This window comes from Rutidosis leptorrhynchoides, chromosome 2 (genome assembly GCF_046630445.1).
Source record: "Rutidosis leptorrhynchoides isolate AG116_Rl617_1_P2 chromosome 2, CSIRO_AGI_Rlap_v1, whole genome shotgun sequence".
Classification (NCBI taxonomy): domain Eukaryota; kingdom Viridiplantae; phylum Streptophyta; class Magnoliopsida; order Asterales; family Asteraceae; genus Rutidosis; species Rutidosis leptorrhynchoides.
This window is the reverse complement of record NC_092334.1, coordinates 567,471,986-567,487,846: the sequence shown is the minus strand read 5'-3', so window position 1 is coordinate 567,487,846 and position 15,861 is coordinate 567,471,986. Positions and strand designations below refer to the sequence as shown.

Below are 15,861 nucleotides of genomic sequence, written 5' to 3'. Positions count from 1 at the left end.
TTTGGCTACTTTAAATTGTGTCGCATGTGTTTCATACAAACTTTAACCATTGTTATGTACTCGTTATGGGAACTTCTTTTGTAAACATTGAAACATCCTTTTATGAAATGAATGCGACATATTTTCGGTCAAACTTTGTTATAAAGACCTACGACACATGTAATGGGACCATACATAGATGACGCCGTCATTTGACGATTTGTCGGGGTCGCTACAAGTGGTATCAGAGCTTTGGTTGTAGGGATTTAGAGTTCATTGGTGTCGACCCCGAGTCATAGGGTACATTGGTGAGTCTAGACTACAATCGGCATATAGACTTGACGTAGGAATTACTTGGCAAATTGTGCATTTATACTCTAACTCTTCTACTCATATCTACTCTTATTCTATCTAAATCTTGCGTTGTATAATTTAATTGACACGCCACCTTGACTATATGATGTAATGTCGAATGCACATATGAATTAGGGTAATATAATTCCCGGAAATTATATTACGGTGACTCATATGAACATACCGACATTATGACATAAAGAATTTAAGGCGAGTCAAGGATAATTTTCTCTTTATCTTTATTCCATATCACGGTTAGTATTATTTAGAATACTAACCAACGGTATTCTTTTGTTTTGAAGGAACAATGCCTCCTCGCCGTGTACGACGCAATGAAACTCCCGAACAAGCTTTGCAACGCATGATAGCCACCGCCGTGGATGCGGCCATGGCCGGTCACTCGTCCAACAACAACAATAATAATAACAACAACAACAACCAAGGAGCCGGTAACTCTAGCGAAGGGTGCTCCTACAAAGCTTTCATGGGGTGCAAACCTCACACTTATGATGGAACCGGGGGACCGGTTGTGCTTACTCGTTGGTTTGAACAAACCGAGGCCGTCTTTAGCATAAGCGGTTGTCGGGACCAAGATAAGGTCAAATACTCCACCCACACTTTCTCCGGAATTGCTCTAACATGGTGGAACACCTATGTTCAATCGGTGGGTACCGATGAAGCTCATGCCCTCTCTTGGGCCGATCTAAGGGAAAAGATGATTGTTGAATATTTTCCGCGCGAAGAAACCCGAAAGCTTGAGGAAGAACTAAGAGCTTTGAAAGCGGTCGGAAACGATCTTAAAGCTTATTATCAACGCTTCGCCGAACTATCCTTGATGTGTCCTAATCTTGTTAACCCCGAATCTCAAAGGATTGAGCTCTACATGCTCGGTCTTCCAAAAAGCATCAAACAAGGGGTGATGTCATCCAAACCCGCTACTCATCAAGCCGCTATGAACATGGCCCGCCAATTAATTGAAACGGTTGACGAAATCATAGTGCCGGCTCCTAAGGCCGAGGACAGGTCGGGTGGCAACAAAAGGAAATGGGAAGCCACTCCATCAACCAACTACAACAACACCTCCACCAAGAAGCCTTACAACAACGACGGCAAGAAGGGTTATTCCGGATCTTTACCGTTTTGCAACAAGTGCCACAAACATCATTTGGGTGAGTGTGGAAGGCCGTATTGCGTCAAGTGTCACAAGAGTGGCCATTCGGCCCATGAATGTAGAACCACCGCTCCCGTTGCTCAAAAGGGACCCAATGCACCAAGACCGGGTGTTTGTTATGAATGTGGCCAACCGGGTCACTATAGAAATGCATGCCCAAAGAAGAAAGCCAACCCCAACAACCGAGGCCGAGCCTTCAACATCAACACCGAGGAAGCCCGGGATGACAATGAACTAGTCACGGGTACGTTTCTTCTCAACAACACTTATGTTACTTGCTTATTCGATTCGGGTGCCGATAAATGTTTTGTGTCTAAGACTTTGGCTCCTACTCTTTGCACTCCACCACACCCCTTAGATACTACTTATTCCATCGAAGTGGCCGACGGAAAACTCTTAAGTGCCGACACATATTACCGGGGGTGTACTTTAAACATTTTGGGTAATGAATTTGAAATTGACTTGATACCCATGGAACTAGGGAGTTTTGATGTAATAATCGGTATGAATTGGATGGTCAAAAATAAATCTCACATTCTTTGCGATCTTCACGCAATCCGAATTCCTATCGAGAATGGTGAACCATTGATTGTCTATGGCGACAAAAATTGCACCGGACTCAATATCGTTTCGTGCCTTAAAGTTCGAAAGCTACTTCGCAAGGGTTGTTTCACGATTCTTGCTCACATTAAGAAATTCGAGGCCGACGAAAAGCGCATCGAAGATGTGCCGATTGTTAGTGACTTTTCCGATGTATTTCCCGACGAATTACCGGGTCTTCCACCTCATCGACCGGTTGAATTTCAAATCGATCTTATTCCAGGAGCCGCACCCGTAGCGCGTGCACCATATAGACTCGCTCCATCCGAATTGCAAGAATTGCAAAGTCAAATCCAAGAGTTACTTGACCGTGGTTTCATTCAACCTAGCCATTCACCATGGGGAGCTCCGATTTTGTTCGTCAAGAAGAAAGACGGATCCCTACGAATGTGCATTGATTATCGTGAACTAAACAAATTGACGGTTAAGAACCGATATCCTCTTCCTCGTATCGATGACCTCTTTGATCAACTACAAGGTTCTCGTGTATATTCAAAAATCGATCTCCGTTCGGGTTATCATCAACTAAGGGTTAAGGGGGAAGATGTCTCCAAAACCGCCTTCCGGACTCGTTATGGTAGTTATGAATTCCTTGTCATGCCTTTTGGTCTCACAAATGCACCGGCGGTGTTCATGGATCTCATGAACCGCGTGTGCAAACCTTACCTCGACAAATTCGTTATCGTGTTCATCGACGATATTTTGGTCTATTCTAAAAGCAAAGAGGAACACAAAGAACATCTCCGACTCGTGCTTGAACTCTTGAGAAAAGAACAACTCTATGCCAAGTTCTCCAAGTGTGAATTTTGGCTGAAGGAAGTTCAATTCCTCGGTCACGTTGTAAGTGATCAAGGCATTAAAGTCGATCCCGCAAAAATCGAAGCCATTAGTAAATGGGAGACTCCTACTACTCCTACTCAAATTCGTCAATTCTTGGGTCTCGCCGGATACTATCGTAAATTCATCAAGGATTTCTCCCTAATCGCTCGTCCTTTAACCGCGTTAACTCACAAGGACCGAAAGTTCATTTGGTCATCCGAACAAGAAACCGCTTTTCAAATCTTGAAAACTAAGCTAACCACCGCTCCTATCTTGTCACTTTCCGAAGGCAATGATGATTTTGTTGTATATTGTGATGCCTCGAAAAACGGTTATGGATGCGTATTAATGCAACGAAAGAAAGTCATTGCTTATGCCTCTCGACAACTCAAAGTCCACGAACGAAACTGCACGACACATGATCTTGAACTCGGTGCCGTCATCTTTGCACTTAAGTTATGGAGACATCATCTTCTTGGTACCAAAAGTACCATCTTTACCGATCACAAAAGTCTCCAACATATCTTTGATCAAAAGCAACTAAACATGAGACAACGAAGGTGGATTAAGACCTTGAACGATTATAATTGCGAGCTTCGTTACCACCCCGGGAAGGCAAATGTAGTGGCCGATGCCTTAAGTCGAAAGGAAAGAGCGGTGCCTCTTCGTGTCCGAGCTTTGAATATCACCATACACTCCAACCTTAATAGCCAAATTCGGGTAGCCCAAGATGAAGCTCTTAAGGACAACAACATCGCACGCGAACTTTTAAACATTCTCGTCTCCCGATTCGAAGTTAAGGAGACCGGACTTCGATATTACGCCGGAAAAATTTGGGTGCCTAGATATGGCGATTTACGAAACCTCATCCTAGACGAAGCCCACAAATCACGATACTCGATTCATCCCGGCGCCAATAAGATGTACCATGACCTTAAAGAAAAATATTGGTGGCCGAACATCAAAAAGGAAGTTGCTAGATACGTCGCCAAATGTTTGACTTGCGCTAAAGTCAAAGCCGAACACCAAAGACCGTCCGGGTTACTTCAACAACCCGAGATCCCGCAATGGAAGTGGGAAAGGATCACGATGGATTTTATCACCAAACTACCGAAAACGTCGGGCGGTTATGATACAATTTGGGTCATTGTTGACCGTCTCACCAAATCCGCGCACTTTCTCGCCATGAAAGAAACCGACAAAATGGAGAAACTTGCACGACTTTACATTAAAGAGATTGTAGCCCGACACGGAGTACCGTTATCGATTATCTTCGACCGAGATGGTCATTTCGTTTCTAGATTTTGGCGTACGTTACAAGAAGCGTTGGGAACGCGTTTGGACATGAGCACCGCATATCATCCCCAAACCGATGGGCAAAGTGAACGTACAATACAAACCTTAGAGGATATGTTACGAGCCTGCGTTGTTGATTTTGGAAAAGCTTGGGACAATCACTTACCTCTCGCCGAATTCTCTTACAACAATAGTTATCACGCGAGTATTAAGGCCGCACCTTTTGAAGCGTTATATGGTCGAAAATGTCGCTCTCCTCTTTGTTGGGCCGAAGTGGGTGACGTGCAAATTTCCGGGCCCGAACTCATTCACGAAACCACCGAGAAGATTCTTCAAATCCGAGATAGGCTTCGGACGGCCCGGAGTCGTCAAAAATGCTATACCGACAAAAGACGCAAAGACCTCGAATTTCAAGTCGGTGACCGCGTCATGTTAAAAGTCGCACCTTGGAAAGGTGTCATCCGTTTTGGGAAACGTGGGAAACTAAATCCGCGGTACGTTGGTCCTTTCAAAATCTTAGAGCGTGTTGGAACCGTTGCGTATCGTTTGGATCTTCCGCCTCAACTAAGCTCCGTCCATCCTACTTTTCATGTATCTAACTTGAAGAAATGTCTTGCCGAGCCCGATATCGTCGTTCCTCTCGAGGAACTTACTATTAATGACAAACTCCATTTTGTGGAGGAACCGGTTGAAATTGTGGACTACGTCGAGAAGGAATTGAAACAAAGCCGGATCCCGATTGTTAAGGTCCGTTGGAACGCCAAAAGGGGACCCGAGTTTACTTGGGAAAGAGAAGATCAAATGCGAAAGAAACACCCTCATCTATTCCCAGTTCCGGAAACGTCAGATTCCGAGGAAGAAACAACGACCACTACGCCTACCTAAATTTCGGGACGAAATTTCTTTTAAGGTGTAGGTAATGTAACATCCCGCCTTTTTCTGTCAACTTTTCCGTTTAACTATTTTAAACTCCGTTATATGTTTATAACATCTTCCGTTAATACGCGTTTCAATTATCTTGTTTTAGGTAATTTAACGCACCCGATTGCAACTTGAGGGACTTGTTTCGCCAAGACACCAAAGTGGTGACTAGCCACTTGACTAGTCAAACTCTTCCACCTCATTTCTTCATTTAATTTTTCCTTTTCATCTAATACTTCCACCATTCTTTAAATTCATCAAAAAGCAATTCCTCATCCAAATTCGTTCAAGAAGGATTCGATCAAAACAAATTACATATTTGAACTCCTCGTGATCTCCTCTTCGATTCCATACCGATTTCATCAAATTTGGGTAACTTTCTAAAATCACTAATATTATGTGTTCTTGAGATTTTTGAGTTAAAAGGTTGTTAATTAGTGTCTATGGCTCAAGTCTAGTATGATTATGTGTTTTGTATGCTTGTTCTTGCTATTTTGATGTAACTAGTTCATATTGAAAGTTCACATGCTTAATCTTGAATTTTGAGTGTTCATATGTTGTTGATGCTAAGAGTTCATGTTTTAATCTTATTCCTAGTGTTACTAGCTTCATTTTGATGTATAGGTTGCATGAGAAAACTCTAAGAACTTGTTTATTGATTTTTGGTGGAATTGAGCTAGGGTTTAATGAACTTGAAAGGATTATTTGATGCATTGATTGCCATGATTTGTTGTTAGTAAGTTGTTAGTGGTATTGTATGCTCAATTACCTACAAAATGGCATGTCATATGTATGCATTGAATGCCCAAATCATTAAATGTGCATTGGTGAGTTTGAAGCATTAATGGGTGCATTGAATGATCACTTGGTTTGAAAACTCGGTTGTTACAAATGAGGTTTTTGATTGATGAATTGTGTTTAGTTGCATTCTACGTCAAAAGAGCTTTCCAACGATATAAGGTGCGAGTCCTAAGTGTTAGCGGTTTGTGTTTTATGCACAAAAAGGTTTTGGATTGAGACTTGAACATTTGGGACTGGCCAGGCACCAGCACCCGGCCTTTGCCGCGGCGCGGCCCTTCCTGTCGCGGCGCGACATATAAGGGGGCCAGGTTCTGACCTCCTTGTCCCAAATGTGAAAAATGTTTGGCACGTTCTAGACCTCCAATTCACATGCAACTTGTTCTAACATGCTTATATATGAATAATTAGCATAGAAAATTTGTTCGGGACCGACCCGAACATGTTGACTTTTTCGTTGACTTTGACCGACCAAAGTTTGACTTTTTGTCAAACTTAACCAATTGATTATGCAATCTTTCTAACTTGTTTCTATACATGTATCTTGCATGAAACTTGACTATTTGCTTCACATACTTCATAATCGAGTCGTGTTGAGCCATAGGACTAATTGAGCAATTTTGACCCTTCGTGACTATCGTTATTGATACAACCTATTTGTTTAGGTCGAGGCTAGCGTTGTCCTTTGCGCACATTACTTGTTGAAGTACTTATTTACTCTTGCAATCAAAGGTGAGATCATAGCCCACTCTTCAAACACTTTTATACTTTAAAAATCGTGGGATGAGAAAACATATACAATACATACTTACATATACTTTTCATACTTTAACGTTTCGAATACTATACAAAAGCAAAGATACATACGAGTTAGAACGAAAAGCCTCAAGTCCAATTATCATTAGTTACACTTGTAGGGTGTAAGCGAGAAATTATGTTGTGTGGCCATGCGGGTTTAACGAACCCTCATTCGAAGGAATGAAACGTTCTTTCAATGTATAGTGTAGGTTCTAACACTATTATGCAGAGGTAAGATTCAGTTAAGCTTGATAATTGGGTGCTCGTGATACAAACACATCTTTTGAGATGTATACGCTTGATAAACGTTTTATACTAAACCTTGTGATACAAATATACTTTATGCATACAACTATGATTTCACCAACGTTTTCGTTGACAGATTCTCTATGTTTTCTCAGGTCCTTGAACTTAGGTGATGCATGCTTCCGCACATACTTTTTGATACTTGCATTGGATGTCGAGTATATTGCATACGTGGAGCGTATTTTGGCTACTTTAAATTGTGTCGCATGTGTTTCATACAAACTTTAACCATTGTTATGTACTCGTTATGGGAACTTCTTTTGTAAACATTGAAACATCCTTTTATGAAATGAATGCGACATATTTTCGGTCAAACTTTGTTATAAAGACCTACGACACATGTAATGGGACCATACGTAGATGACGCCGTCATTTGACGATTTGTCGGGGTCGCTACAGTATTAATCTACTTATCGTATGCTCTGTGGTTGCCACTGGAGTGGATCGTCCACATCAGAAAATAAGTAAGATTAATTTCACTCGATAAAAGTTCTCGGGTACTATTTCTCGAAAAGTAGTATTGTCGAAAAGAAGATTGTAATTATAGCAATGTCTACAAAATTCGAAATTGAAAAGTTCAACGGGAGTAACTTCTCGTTATGGAAACTAAAGATGAAAGCTATCCTGAGAAAGGATAAGTGTTTGGCGGCCATCAGTGGACGTTCCGCCGAAGTCACTGATGAAAAATGGGAAGAGATGGACGGCCAGGCTATCGCAAATCTTCATCTGGCACTAGCAGATGGCGTTTTGTCTATCATAGAAGAAAAGAAGACGGCGAAAGAGATTTGGGATCACCTCGTAAAATTGTACGAGACCAAATCACTCCACAACAAGATATTCCTTAAGAGGAAACTTTATGCGCTACGCATGAATGAATCTACTTCAGTTAATGAGCATATTAATTCTTTGAATACTCTATTTTCTCAACACATCAAAGATGGATTTTAGGTTACTTTCAACTCTTTTAACCCTCTCCCTTTCAAGCGAATAACGAGTATTTGACGTTCCCTTTTTGAGGTGAAATACAACCCAAATCAACCCATCTTAAGGTAAGTGGATCAAAATTTCCACTTCTTGCTTTTAACATGTTCAAACAACTTGACCTGTTATTGTAATAAGGAAAGAATACGGAAAATATATAGGCTTAAATGAATGCTTCGGATTTGGACATATAGGGTGGTTTTTCTCTTGAAACTTTTTATTTGGAACAGAAATTTTTTTTATTAACATAAATTCTTCGCCGTTTATTGGAACATCCAACAATGCCAAGAGGTATATACATACAATGGATTTGTAATTGTTCGAATTGATTCACCATTTTATTTTGCCGACACAACCTATATAAAAGACATGTGAAAACTATTAAAATTCTTTTAAGACTTGAAAATTTCTAGTGGAGACACAAGTTTAATCTCATAGTTACAACTTCGGGTCTTGCCTTTCAAAAATATTCGTCATCACATACCTTTTTTAGATCGTATTTGGATAGATTTTTTTCAGATTGGTGCCTTAATATCTACATTTTCGTGTCAAAGCTACAGACTTTCTTTAAAGTTTCATGTCATGCTAAAGTGCTAAACAAAGATTCTATCTAAACAAAGTTTCAATTTAAGCTCTAAAAAAAGTTGTGTCAGGAATACAATTCAAGCGACATTCATGTATGCCCATTGGTTCTTGAACCAACTCGACCCATTTGACACGTACAAAAAATCTTACCATTTTGACCCATGACCCGTTTCAACCCAATCCCATAAGATCCCTGACCCAACCTGTCCCGTTGGTCAGATCTATCCATGTGTGTTTGTCCTGGCTATAAATGTCACAGTTCTCATCAGGCAATATCGAGATCGGGCGATCAGTGGTGTATATATTTTCATAATGTGTATTTTCATAAACGTGTTTGTGGTTCAATTTAGGTTCTAAGCGACATTCAAGTCGCCAATAAATCGACGTTTGTTGTTGACTCGATTAAATTTGTGTGTACTATCCTTATATATTGAAAGAAGATAATTGGTGTAATTATCAAAAAAATAAGGATGATCGATTTAGTTTACTCTCAATTTCAAGAATTATCAGTGTAATTTAAACAAGTTATATATATATATATATATATATATATATATATATATATATATATATATATATATATATATATATATATAAGTTCTTAATTAGGAAAAAAAATCTTGCACGAAATTTGAAGTAAACCTGCGGTTAGGTACTTAGGTTGCTAAGAGTATTTGAATGTCCATATCATCAAGTGATAGAAAAAAAGGCCGTCAGGAATTTAACTTTACGCGAGGGAGTATACGAGAGTCTAGCTCGAAGGTAGGTTGACCTCCAATTCTTGCTGTTAAACTAAAACGATGAATCGAAGAAGAAATCATGTTGCTTCTGCTGCTGTTAACGCTTTCATCAACTTCAAAGGTGATCTTTCTTCTACTCACAATTTCTCTAAAACCCCCTTTTCATATTCCTTTCAATTTTAATTAGGTCTTCGATTTGATCCTCCTCATAATACATTTTTAGCAGCGTCCATCCACTCCAAATCTTCCTCGATTCAGAATGATTATGTTTGTGATAATCGCTCTCTATCTAGGTATCAAAAAGTTAAAAATTTGAATGATGCTTACAATCTGTTTGATAAAATGACTCAGAGAAGACCACTGCCAAATGTGGTTCAATTCAATCAGTTGTTGACTGCTGTCACCAGAATGAAACATTATTCTTCTTCACTTGATCTTTTCAAACACATGTGTTCAATTGGTGTTCCTATTAGTAAATACACTATTAATTTAAACAAGTTTATATATTATATATATATATATATATATATATATATATATATATATATATATATATATATATATATATATATATATATATATATATATATAAGTTCTTAATTAGGAAAAAAAATCTTGCACGAAATTTGAAGTAAACCTGCGGTTAGGTACTTAGGTTGCTAAGAGTATTTGAATGTCCATATCATCAAGTGATAGAAAAAAAGGCCGTCAGGAATTTAACTTTACGCGAGGGAGTATACGAGAGTCTAGCTCGAAGGTAGGTTGACCTCCAATTCTTGCTGTTAAACTAAAACGATGAATCGAAGAAGAAATCATGTTGCTTCTGTTGTTAATGCTTTCATCAACTTCAAAGGTAATCTTTCTTCTACCCACAATTTCTCTAAAACCCCCTTTTCATATTCCTTTCAATTTCAATTAGGTCTTCGATTTAATCCTCCTCATAATTCATTTTTAGCAGCCTCCATCCACTCTAAATCTTCCTCAATTCAGAATATTTATGTTTATGATAACTTGAATGATGCTTACAATATGTTTGATGAAATGACTCATAGAAGACCTCTGCCATCTGTGGTTCAGTTCAATCAGTTGTTGACTGCTGTCACCAGAATGAAACATTATTCTTCTTCACTTGATCTTTTCAAACACATGTGTTCAATTGGTGTTCCTCTTGATAAATACAATATTAGTACTTCTATCAAGTGTTGTTGCCACTTGCACCGTACCATTGAAGGTTTTGCACTTCTAGGTATTTGCTTCAGACAAGCCATTGTACCAGATGTGTTCATTTTTAGTACACTATTAGATGGCCTTGTTATAGAAGATAGGATTCTTGAAGCTGAGATATTCTTCAAAAAGATTATCAAACAGAATCTCTGTGAACCTAATGTAGTTATGTATAGCACAATGATTAAGGGACTTTGTAAGGTCGGAAAGAATGTTACTGCTATTGCTTTGCTCAGGCTAATGAATGAAAGAGGTCATAAACCTAGTATCGTTACATATAGCACCATCATTGACAGTCTCTGCAAAGACAAAATGATTGATGATGCTTTTGATCTTTTCAAAGAGATGGTGTTTCGCAAAGGGATTCTACCAGATGTCATCACATACACCTCTTTGATTCATGGTCTTTGTAATTTAGGTCGTTGGGATGAAGTTTGTAATATACTAAAAGAAAAGGAGGATGAAAGAATCTCTTTAATTGTAAAAACCTACAATGTATTAGTGGATGCATTTTGCAAAGATGGTAAAGTAGATGAAGCAGAAGCTGTGATCAACATCATGTTTGAGAGAGGAAAGGTTCCTGACGTAGTAACATACAGTTCACTTATTGACGGTTATTGTTTACGAGGTGAAATGAGTAAAGCAAAAACAACTTTTGATTCAATGACACTTAAACGACTGGTCCCTAATGTTGTCACTTACAGTAGCTTAATAAATGGGTATTGTAAAAATATGATGATAGACAAGGCCGTGGATCTGTTTTGTGAAATGAAAAGAATAGGGTTGAAACGTGATAAAGTCACTTACAATTGCATGATACAAGGATTGTTTAGCGCTGGACGTTGTGCGGCAGCTCGCAAACTCTTTGATGAGATGCTTGCACAAGGTCAACTTCCCGATGAATTAACTTATGGAATAATCTTAAAGGGTCTTTGCAGCAACAATCTGGTAAAAGATGCATTCTCTTTGTTCAAGTTAATGGGCAATAGCAAGCACAATTCGGATATTGTTGTGTATAACATCGTGATTGATGGTGCAAGCAAATGTGATAAGTTTGATATCACAAGGGTTCTCTTTGAGGACCTAAATAATAAAGGCTTGAAACCTGATGTTCAAACATATAGTGTGATAATTAGTGCTCTTTGTAAGGAAGGTCTACCAAGTGATGCAAAGAAGTTGTTTCTAAAAATGGGTGAGAGTGGTTGTTTGCCAGATGATGTTACATACAACGTTCTTCTGCAAGGATATCTAATAAATAAATACTATGACGATGTAGAGATTCTTTTACATGAAATGGAAGTAAAAAGTTACTCACTTGATGTTACGACCTTAACACTGTTAGTGAAGAAGATAGCAAACGGTTCATTGAAGAATACGTTGACTGAGTTGATAGGTAGGCTAGTACCGAAATACTTGATGGAAACTTACGGATAACCTCATTAGGAGCGTATGGTCATGGAAATGGTTGGAAACGGTCATGGAAATGGGTGGAAACAGTCATTGGATAACCTCACTTAGTTCACAACTTTGAAGTATTTTTACATTTGTCGTGGTTGAATGAGGTGTAGCTAACTATCTTATTTGTATGTATGTTATTGCTACAATGTTGAAGTTCTCAAGAAGCAGAGTTTTATGAATTATGAACATAATGTTAATTTAACTATGGTGGACATGGATTATTAGCCAAGTAAATGTTGCGAGTTATCAGAAAGCCAAGTTATATAATTTTGCGAGGGTGTAAGTTATTGTAGAAACAAATGTTGTTTGTTTTGTAGTTTTAGATGAAGCTGTTAAATAAAGCTAGAGTATGGGGTAAGATGTCATTTTGAGTTTTCTGTCAAAAACATTATCTAAGAAGATGCAGTTTTTTGAGTTTGGCATTCTACTGCTGGTCTTAATTTCAATATTTACATAGGTATGTGTATTTCTCCCTCTCTTGTACTTTTCTTATGTTCATAATAAATACATCATATAGTTGATATATGTATTGTTTGATTCCACCATCAAACATGCTCTATTTTCATAGTGAATTTCTAGGTGTTGTTATTAAGACCAGTAATGTCATCAAATATGCTCTATTTTCATAGTGAATTTCTAGGAATTTTGACCCTTACAGAAGTTGACCAGCTTTAACCCATTACCCAACCCACCACTATGCGCTTCTGGCAACATTTAGGGTCATGTGGTGATTCTTATTTTTATGTCTATAAGTTTATGATCTTATAGGCTTTCATTAGGTATATGATGAGATTCTTTTAGTATTACGCTTGCGCTTATTGAACTCTACATACATAGAAATTAGGTTTTTGCTGGCATTGTTTATTACTGTAGATCAGTTAAGTAGAATATCTGATGAAGGGTTATTTATTTTATGGTAGTTCCTGTACATATGTAAGTTGTGTGAATCTACACATAAAACAATCAAGAGGAAAACACGCTCTGTTCGGGTGGCCCAGTTTGAGAAGTTGGAGTATACAGAGTAAACTTGAGCATAAAGAGGTCAGATGTTGATCACCCCGTCTGTTGTTTTCACATTATTAATATTTGTTGCTCTACTTTCAACTTATATAAGCTTTTGATATTTAATCATAAATTTACTTTCTGTATCACCATGAGTTTGTTCCATTGGTTGAAAAGTGCAACAAATATGCAAGGCCAAAGCATATACGGACAAACAACTGCGGTCTTTCGGATCGTATGATGGTCTTGTGTTAATTTTGCACCAGATATTTGGCCATTGACCAGCAACTCTGCAATTCATACATATTGCATGTGAAACAAATTTCAAATCCAATAATGATTTTTGTGAACAAACACTTTAATTATTTCACCAATAGATGTTTTATTTTTATTTTTACATTTTCACTGATTAATATCGTATATCTTATGTTATTTTTAACCCATTATCCATTGTAAGTTTGAGGATCATCATACACTTTGAAGTGGAACCGAGTTATTTGACTTTAAAAGTCAACAAAGGCTTTTACTTTACCTCTTGAACCTATCAGTTACATAAGATATAATCTTGTATTTTTTGAAGTGGAACCTACTTTATATCCATGGCGTGTTAGTTTTAGAAACAATGCCAACATTCGTCGGTCAACTCCTAGTTCTTTTACCTTGTAATTTGTACATAAAGTCTGAAATTTACAAATTTTTTTAAAACTTTTTCCGTCATGTTTATGAGATGACACAAAAAATAATGTATTATAATGTGTTCCTAAACTTGTACATGTTCATTGACAGGTGACAACCACTAGAAAGACAGTAACTTCACTTCTTTCATATTTTATATTCACAAAACCATTAACTGAACAACATTGCACCAGTTTGATTTTAATACCTAATCAGTAAGCACCCACTTCAACATTCTTGTAGGCTTGTACATGGATGATTGGATGTTAATCAGTGTTAGGAAAAGGGGATCGCCTGGACGTTGGGAGATATAAATTTGAGAGAAAAACAACTCTATTACACACAAGAATAGATTTACAGAGTATTACAAAACTCTTACAAAAAAAACTCTCAAAAACTCACACACACTCTCAAGGTTGTGATTACACTTCTCTGAGTGATTTAGGATAATTTACAACTGAGGTTTGCACCTCTATTTATAGTAAAAATTCTATGGCGGTGGAATGGTGTGAACGGAGAAGGTTGGCGGCCGTCATCGTCATCAACTTTGCTACCTCCATATGAGTTGTCAAGGTTGCCTACTTTGAATATCTAGAAGGTGGGCTTCTAGATTGTAGGCTGGAAATCTTCAATTCTCCCCCTCCAGCCGAATCCACAAACATTCCAGTTATGTCTCTGCATAACTCCAACTTCTCTCGAGTCACCACCTTTGTTAACATATCCACAGGATTCTCCTTTGTATGGATCTTCACTAGTCTCAACAGTTGTCGATCAATTACCTCGCGTATCCAATGATAGCGAATATCAATATGTTTTGTACGAGAATGGTACATGGAGTTCTTGCTCAAATCTATAGCACTTTGACTGTCACAATATACCTTGTACTCCTTTTGCTTGATTCCAAATTCTTGAAGATAACGCTTTAACCACAACATTTCTTTTCCAGCTTCTGCGGCAGCAATATACTCTGCTTCAGTTGTGGATAATGCAACACACCTCTGTAGTCTTGACTGCCATGAAACAGCTCCCCCTGCAAAAGTGTAAATGAATCCTGAAGTAGATTTCCTACTATCAGGATCTCCGGCCATATCGGCATCTGTATAGCCTTTCAAGATTGGATCAGCTCCCCCGTAACAAAGACATAGATTCGTTGTACCCTTAAGATATCTGAGAATCCATTTTACCGCATTCCAATGCTCTTTCCCGGGGTTCGAGAGAAAACGACTCACTGTTCCCACTGCGTGAGCAATATCGGGCCTTGTACACACCATTGCATACATCAAACTTCCAACTGCTGAAGAATATGGTACTGAAGACATCTCCCCGATCTCTTCCTTGGATGAGGGACAAGAACTCTTGCTTAACTTGAAATGGTTGGCTAATGGAATGCTAACAGGTTTGGCATTGTTCATATTGAAAAGTGAAAGCACTCGTTCAATATACTTCTCTTGAGATAGCCATAACCTTTTATTCTTCCTGTCTCTGGTTATTTGCATTCCCAAAATCTGTTGAGCCTGTCCTAAGTCTTTCATGTCAAAAGACTTAGAGAGTTCCTTCTTCAGCTGGTTGATCTTCGTTACGTCTTTCCCTACGATCAAAATATCGTCTACATAAAGTAGAAGAGCAACGAAATCTCCTTCAGAAAACTTCTGAATGTAGACACACTCATCTGCTGTAGTTTTCTTGTACCCGTGACTCACCATGCACGAGTCAAACTTCTTGTACCACTGCCTAGGTGCCTGCTTCAAACCATACAAACTTTTCTTCAGCTTGCATACGAGGTTATCTCCTGAAACCTCAAAACCTTCCGGCTGCTCCATGTAAATTTCTTCATGTAAATCTCCATGAAGAAAAGCTGTCTTTACATCCATCTGTTCAAGCTCCAAGTTCATACTTGCGACCAATCCAAGTATGACTCTAATTGAAGTCATCTTGACTACTGGTGAAAATATCTCATCAAAATCAATCCCTTTCTTCTGTTGGAATCCTTTGACTACAAGTCGTGCTTTGTATTTCACCACTTTTCCACTACCATCCTTTTTCAGCTTGAACACCCATTTATTTTTCAGTGCCTTCTTCCCGCGTGGAAGTTCTACAATCTCATAAGTTTGATTTTTCTGCAGAGAATCCATCTCATCCTGCATTGCGAGCAAC

General features: G+C 38.4%; 1 protein-coding gene across 1 annotated transcript; it reads left to right on the top strand.

Annotated features, from left to right (window-relative positions):
• Positions 1 to 10,143: 10,143 nt before the first annotated feature.
• LOC139889777 (uncharacterized) lies at positions 10,144 to 12,989 on the top strand. Its single transcript, XM_071872711.1, has 2 exons — positions 10,144 to 12,487; positions 12,951 to 12,989. The coding sequence occupies exon 1, from the start codon at positions 10,144 to 10,146 to the stop codon at positions 12,004 to 12,006; it is 1,863 nt and encodes a 620-aa protein (XP_071728812.1). The 3' UTR covers positions 12,007 to 12,487; positions 12,951 to 12,989.
• The last annotated feature ends 2,872 nt before the right edge of the window (positions 12,990 to 15,861 follow it).

Excerpts from the sequence above, each read along its gene's own strand:
- LOC139889777 (XM_071872711.1), top strand. The coding sequence starts at position 10,144 with ATGAATCGAAGAAGAAATCATGTTGCTTCTGTTGTTAATGCTTTCATC.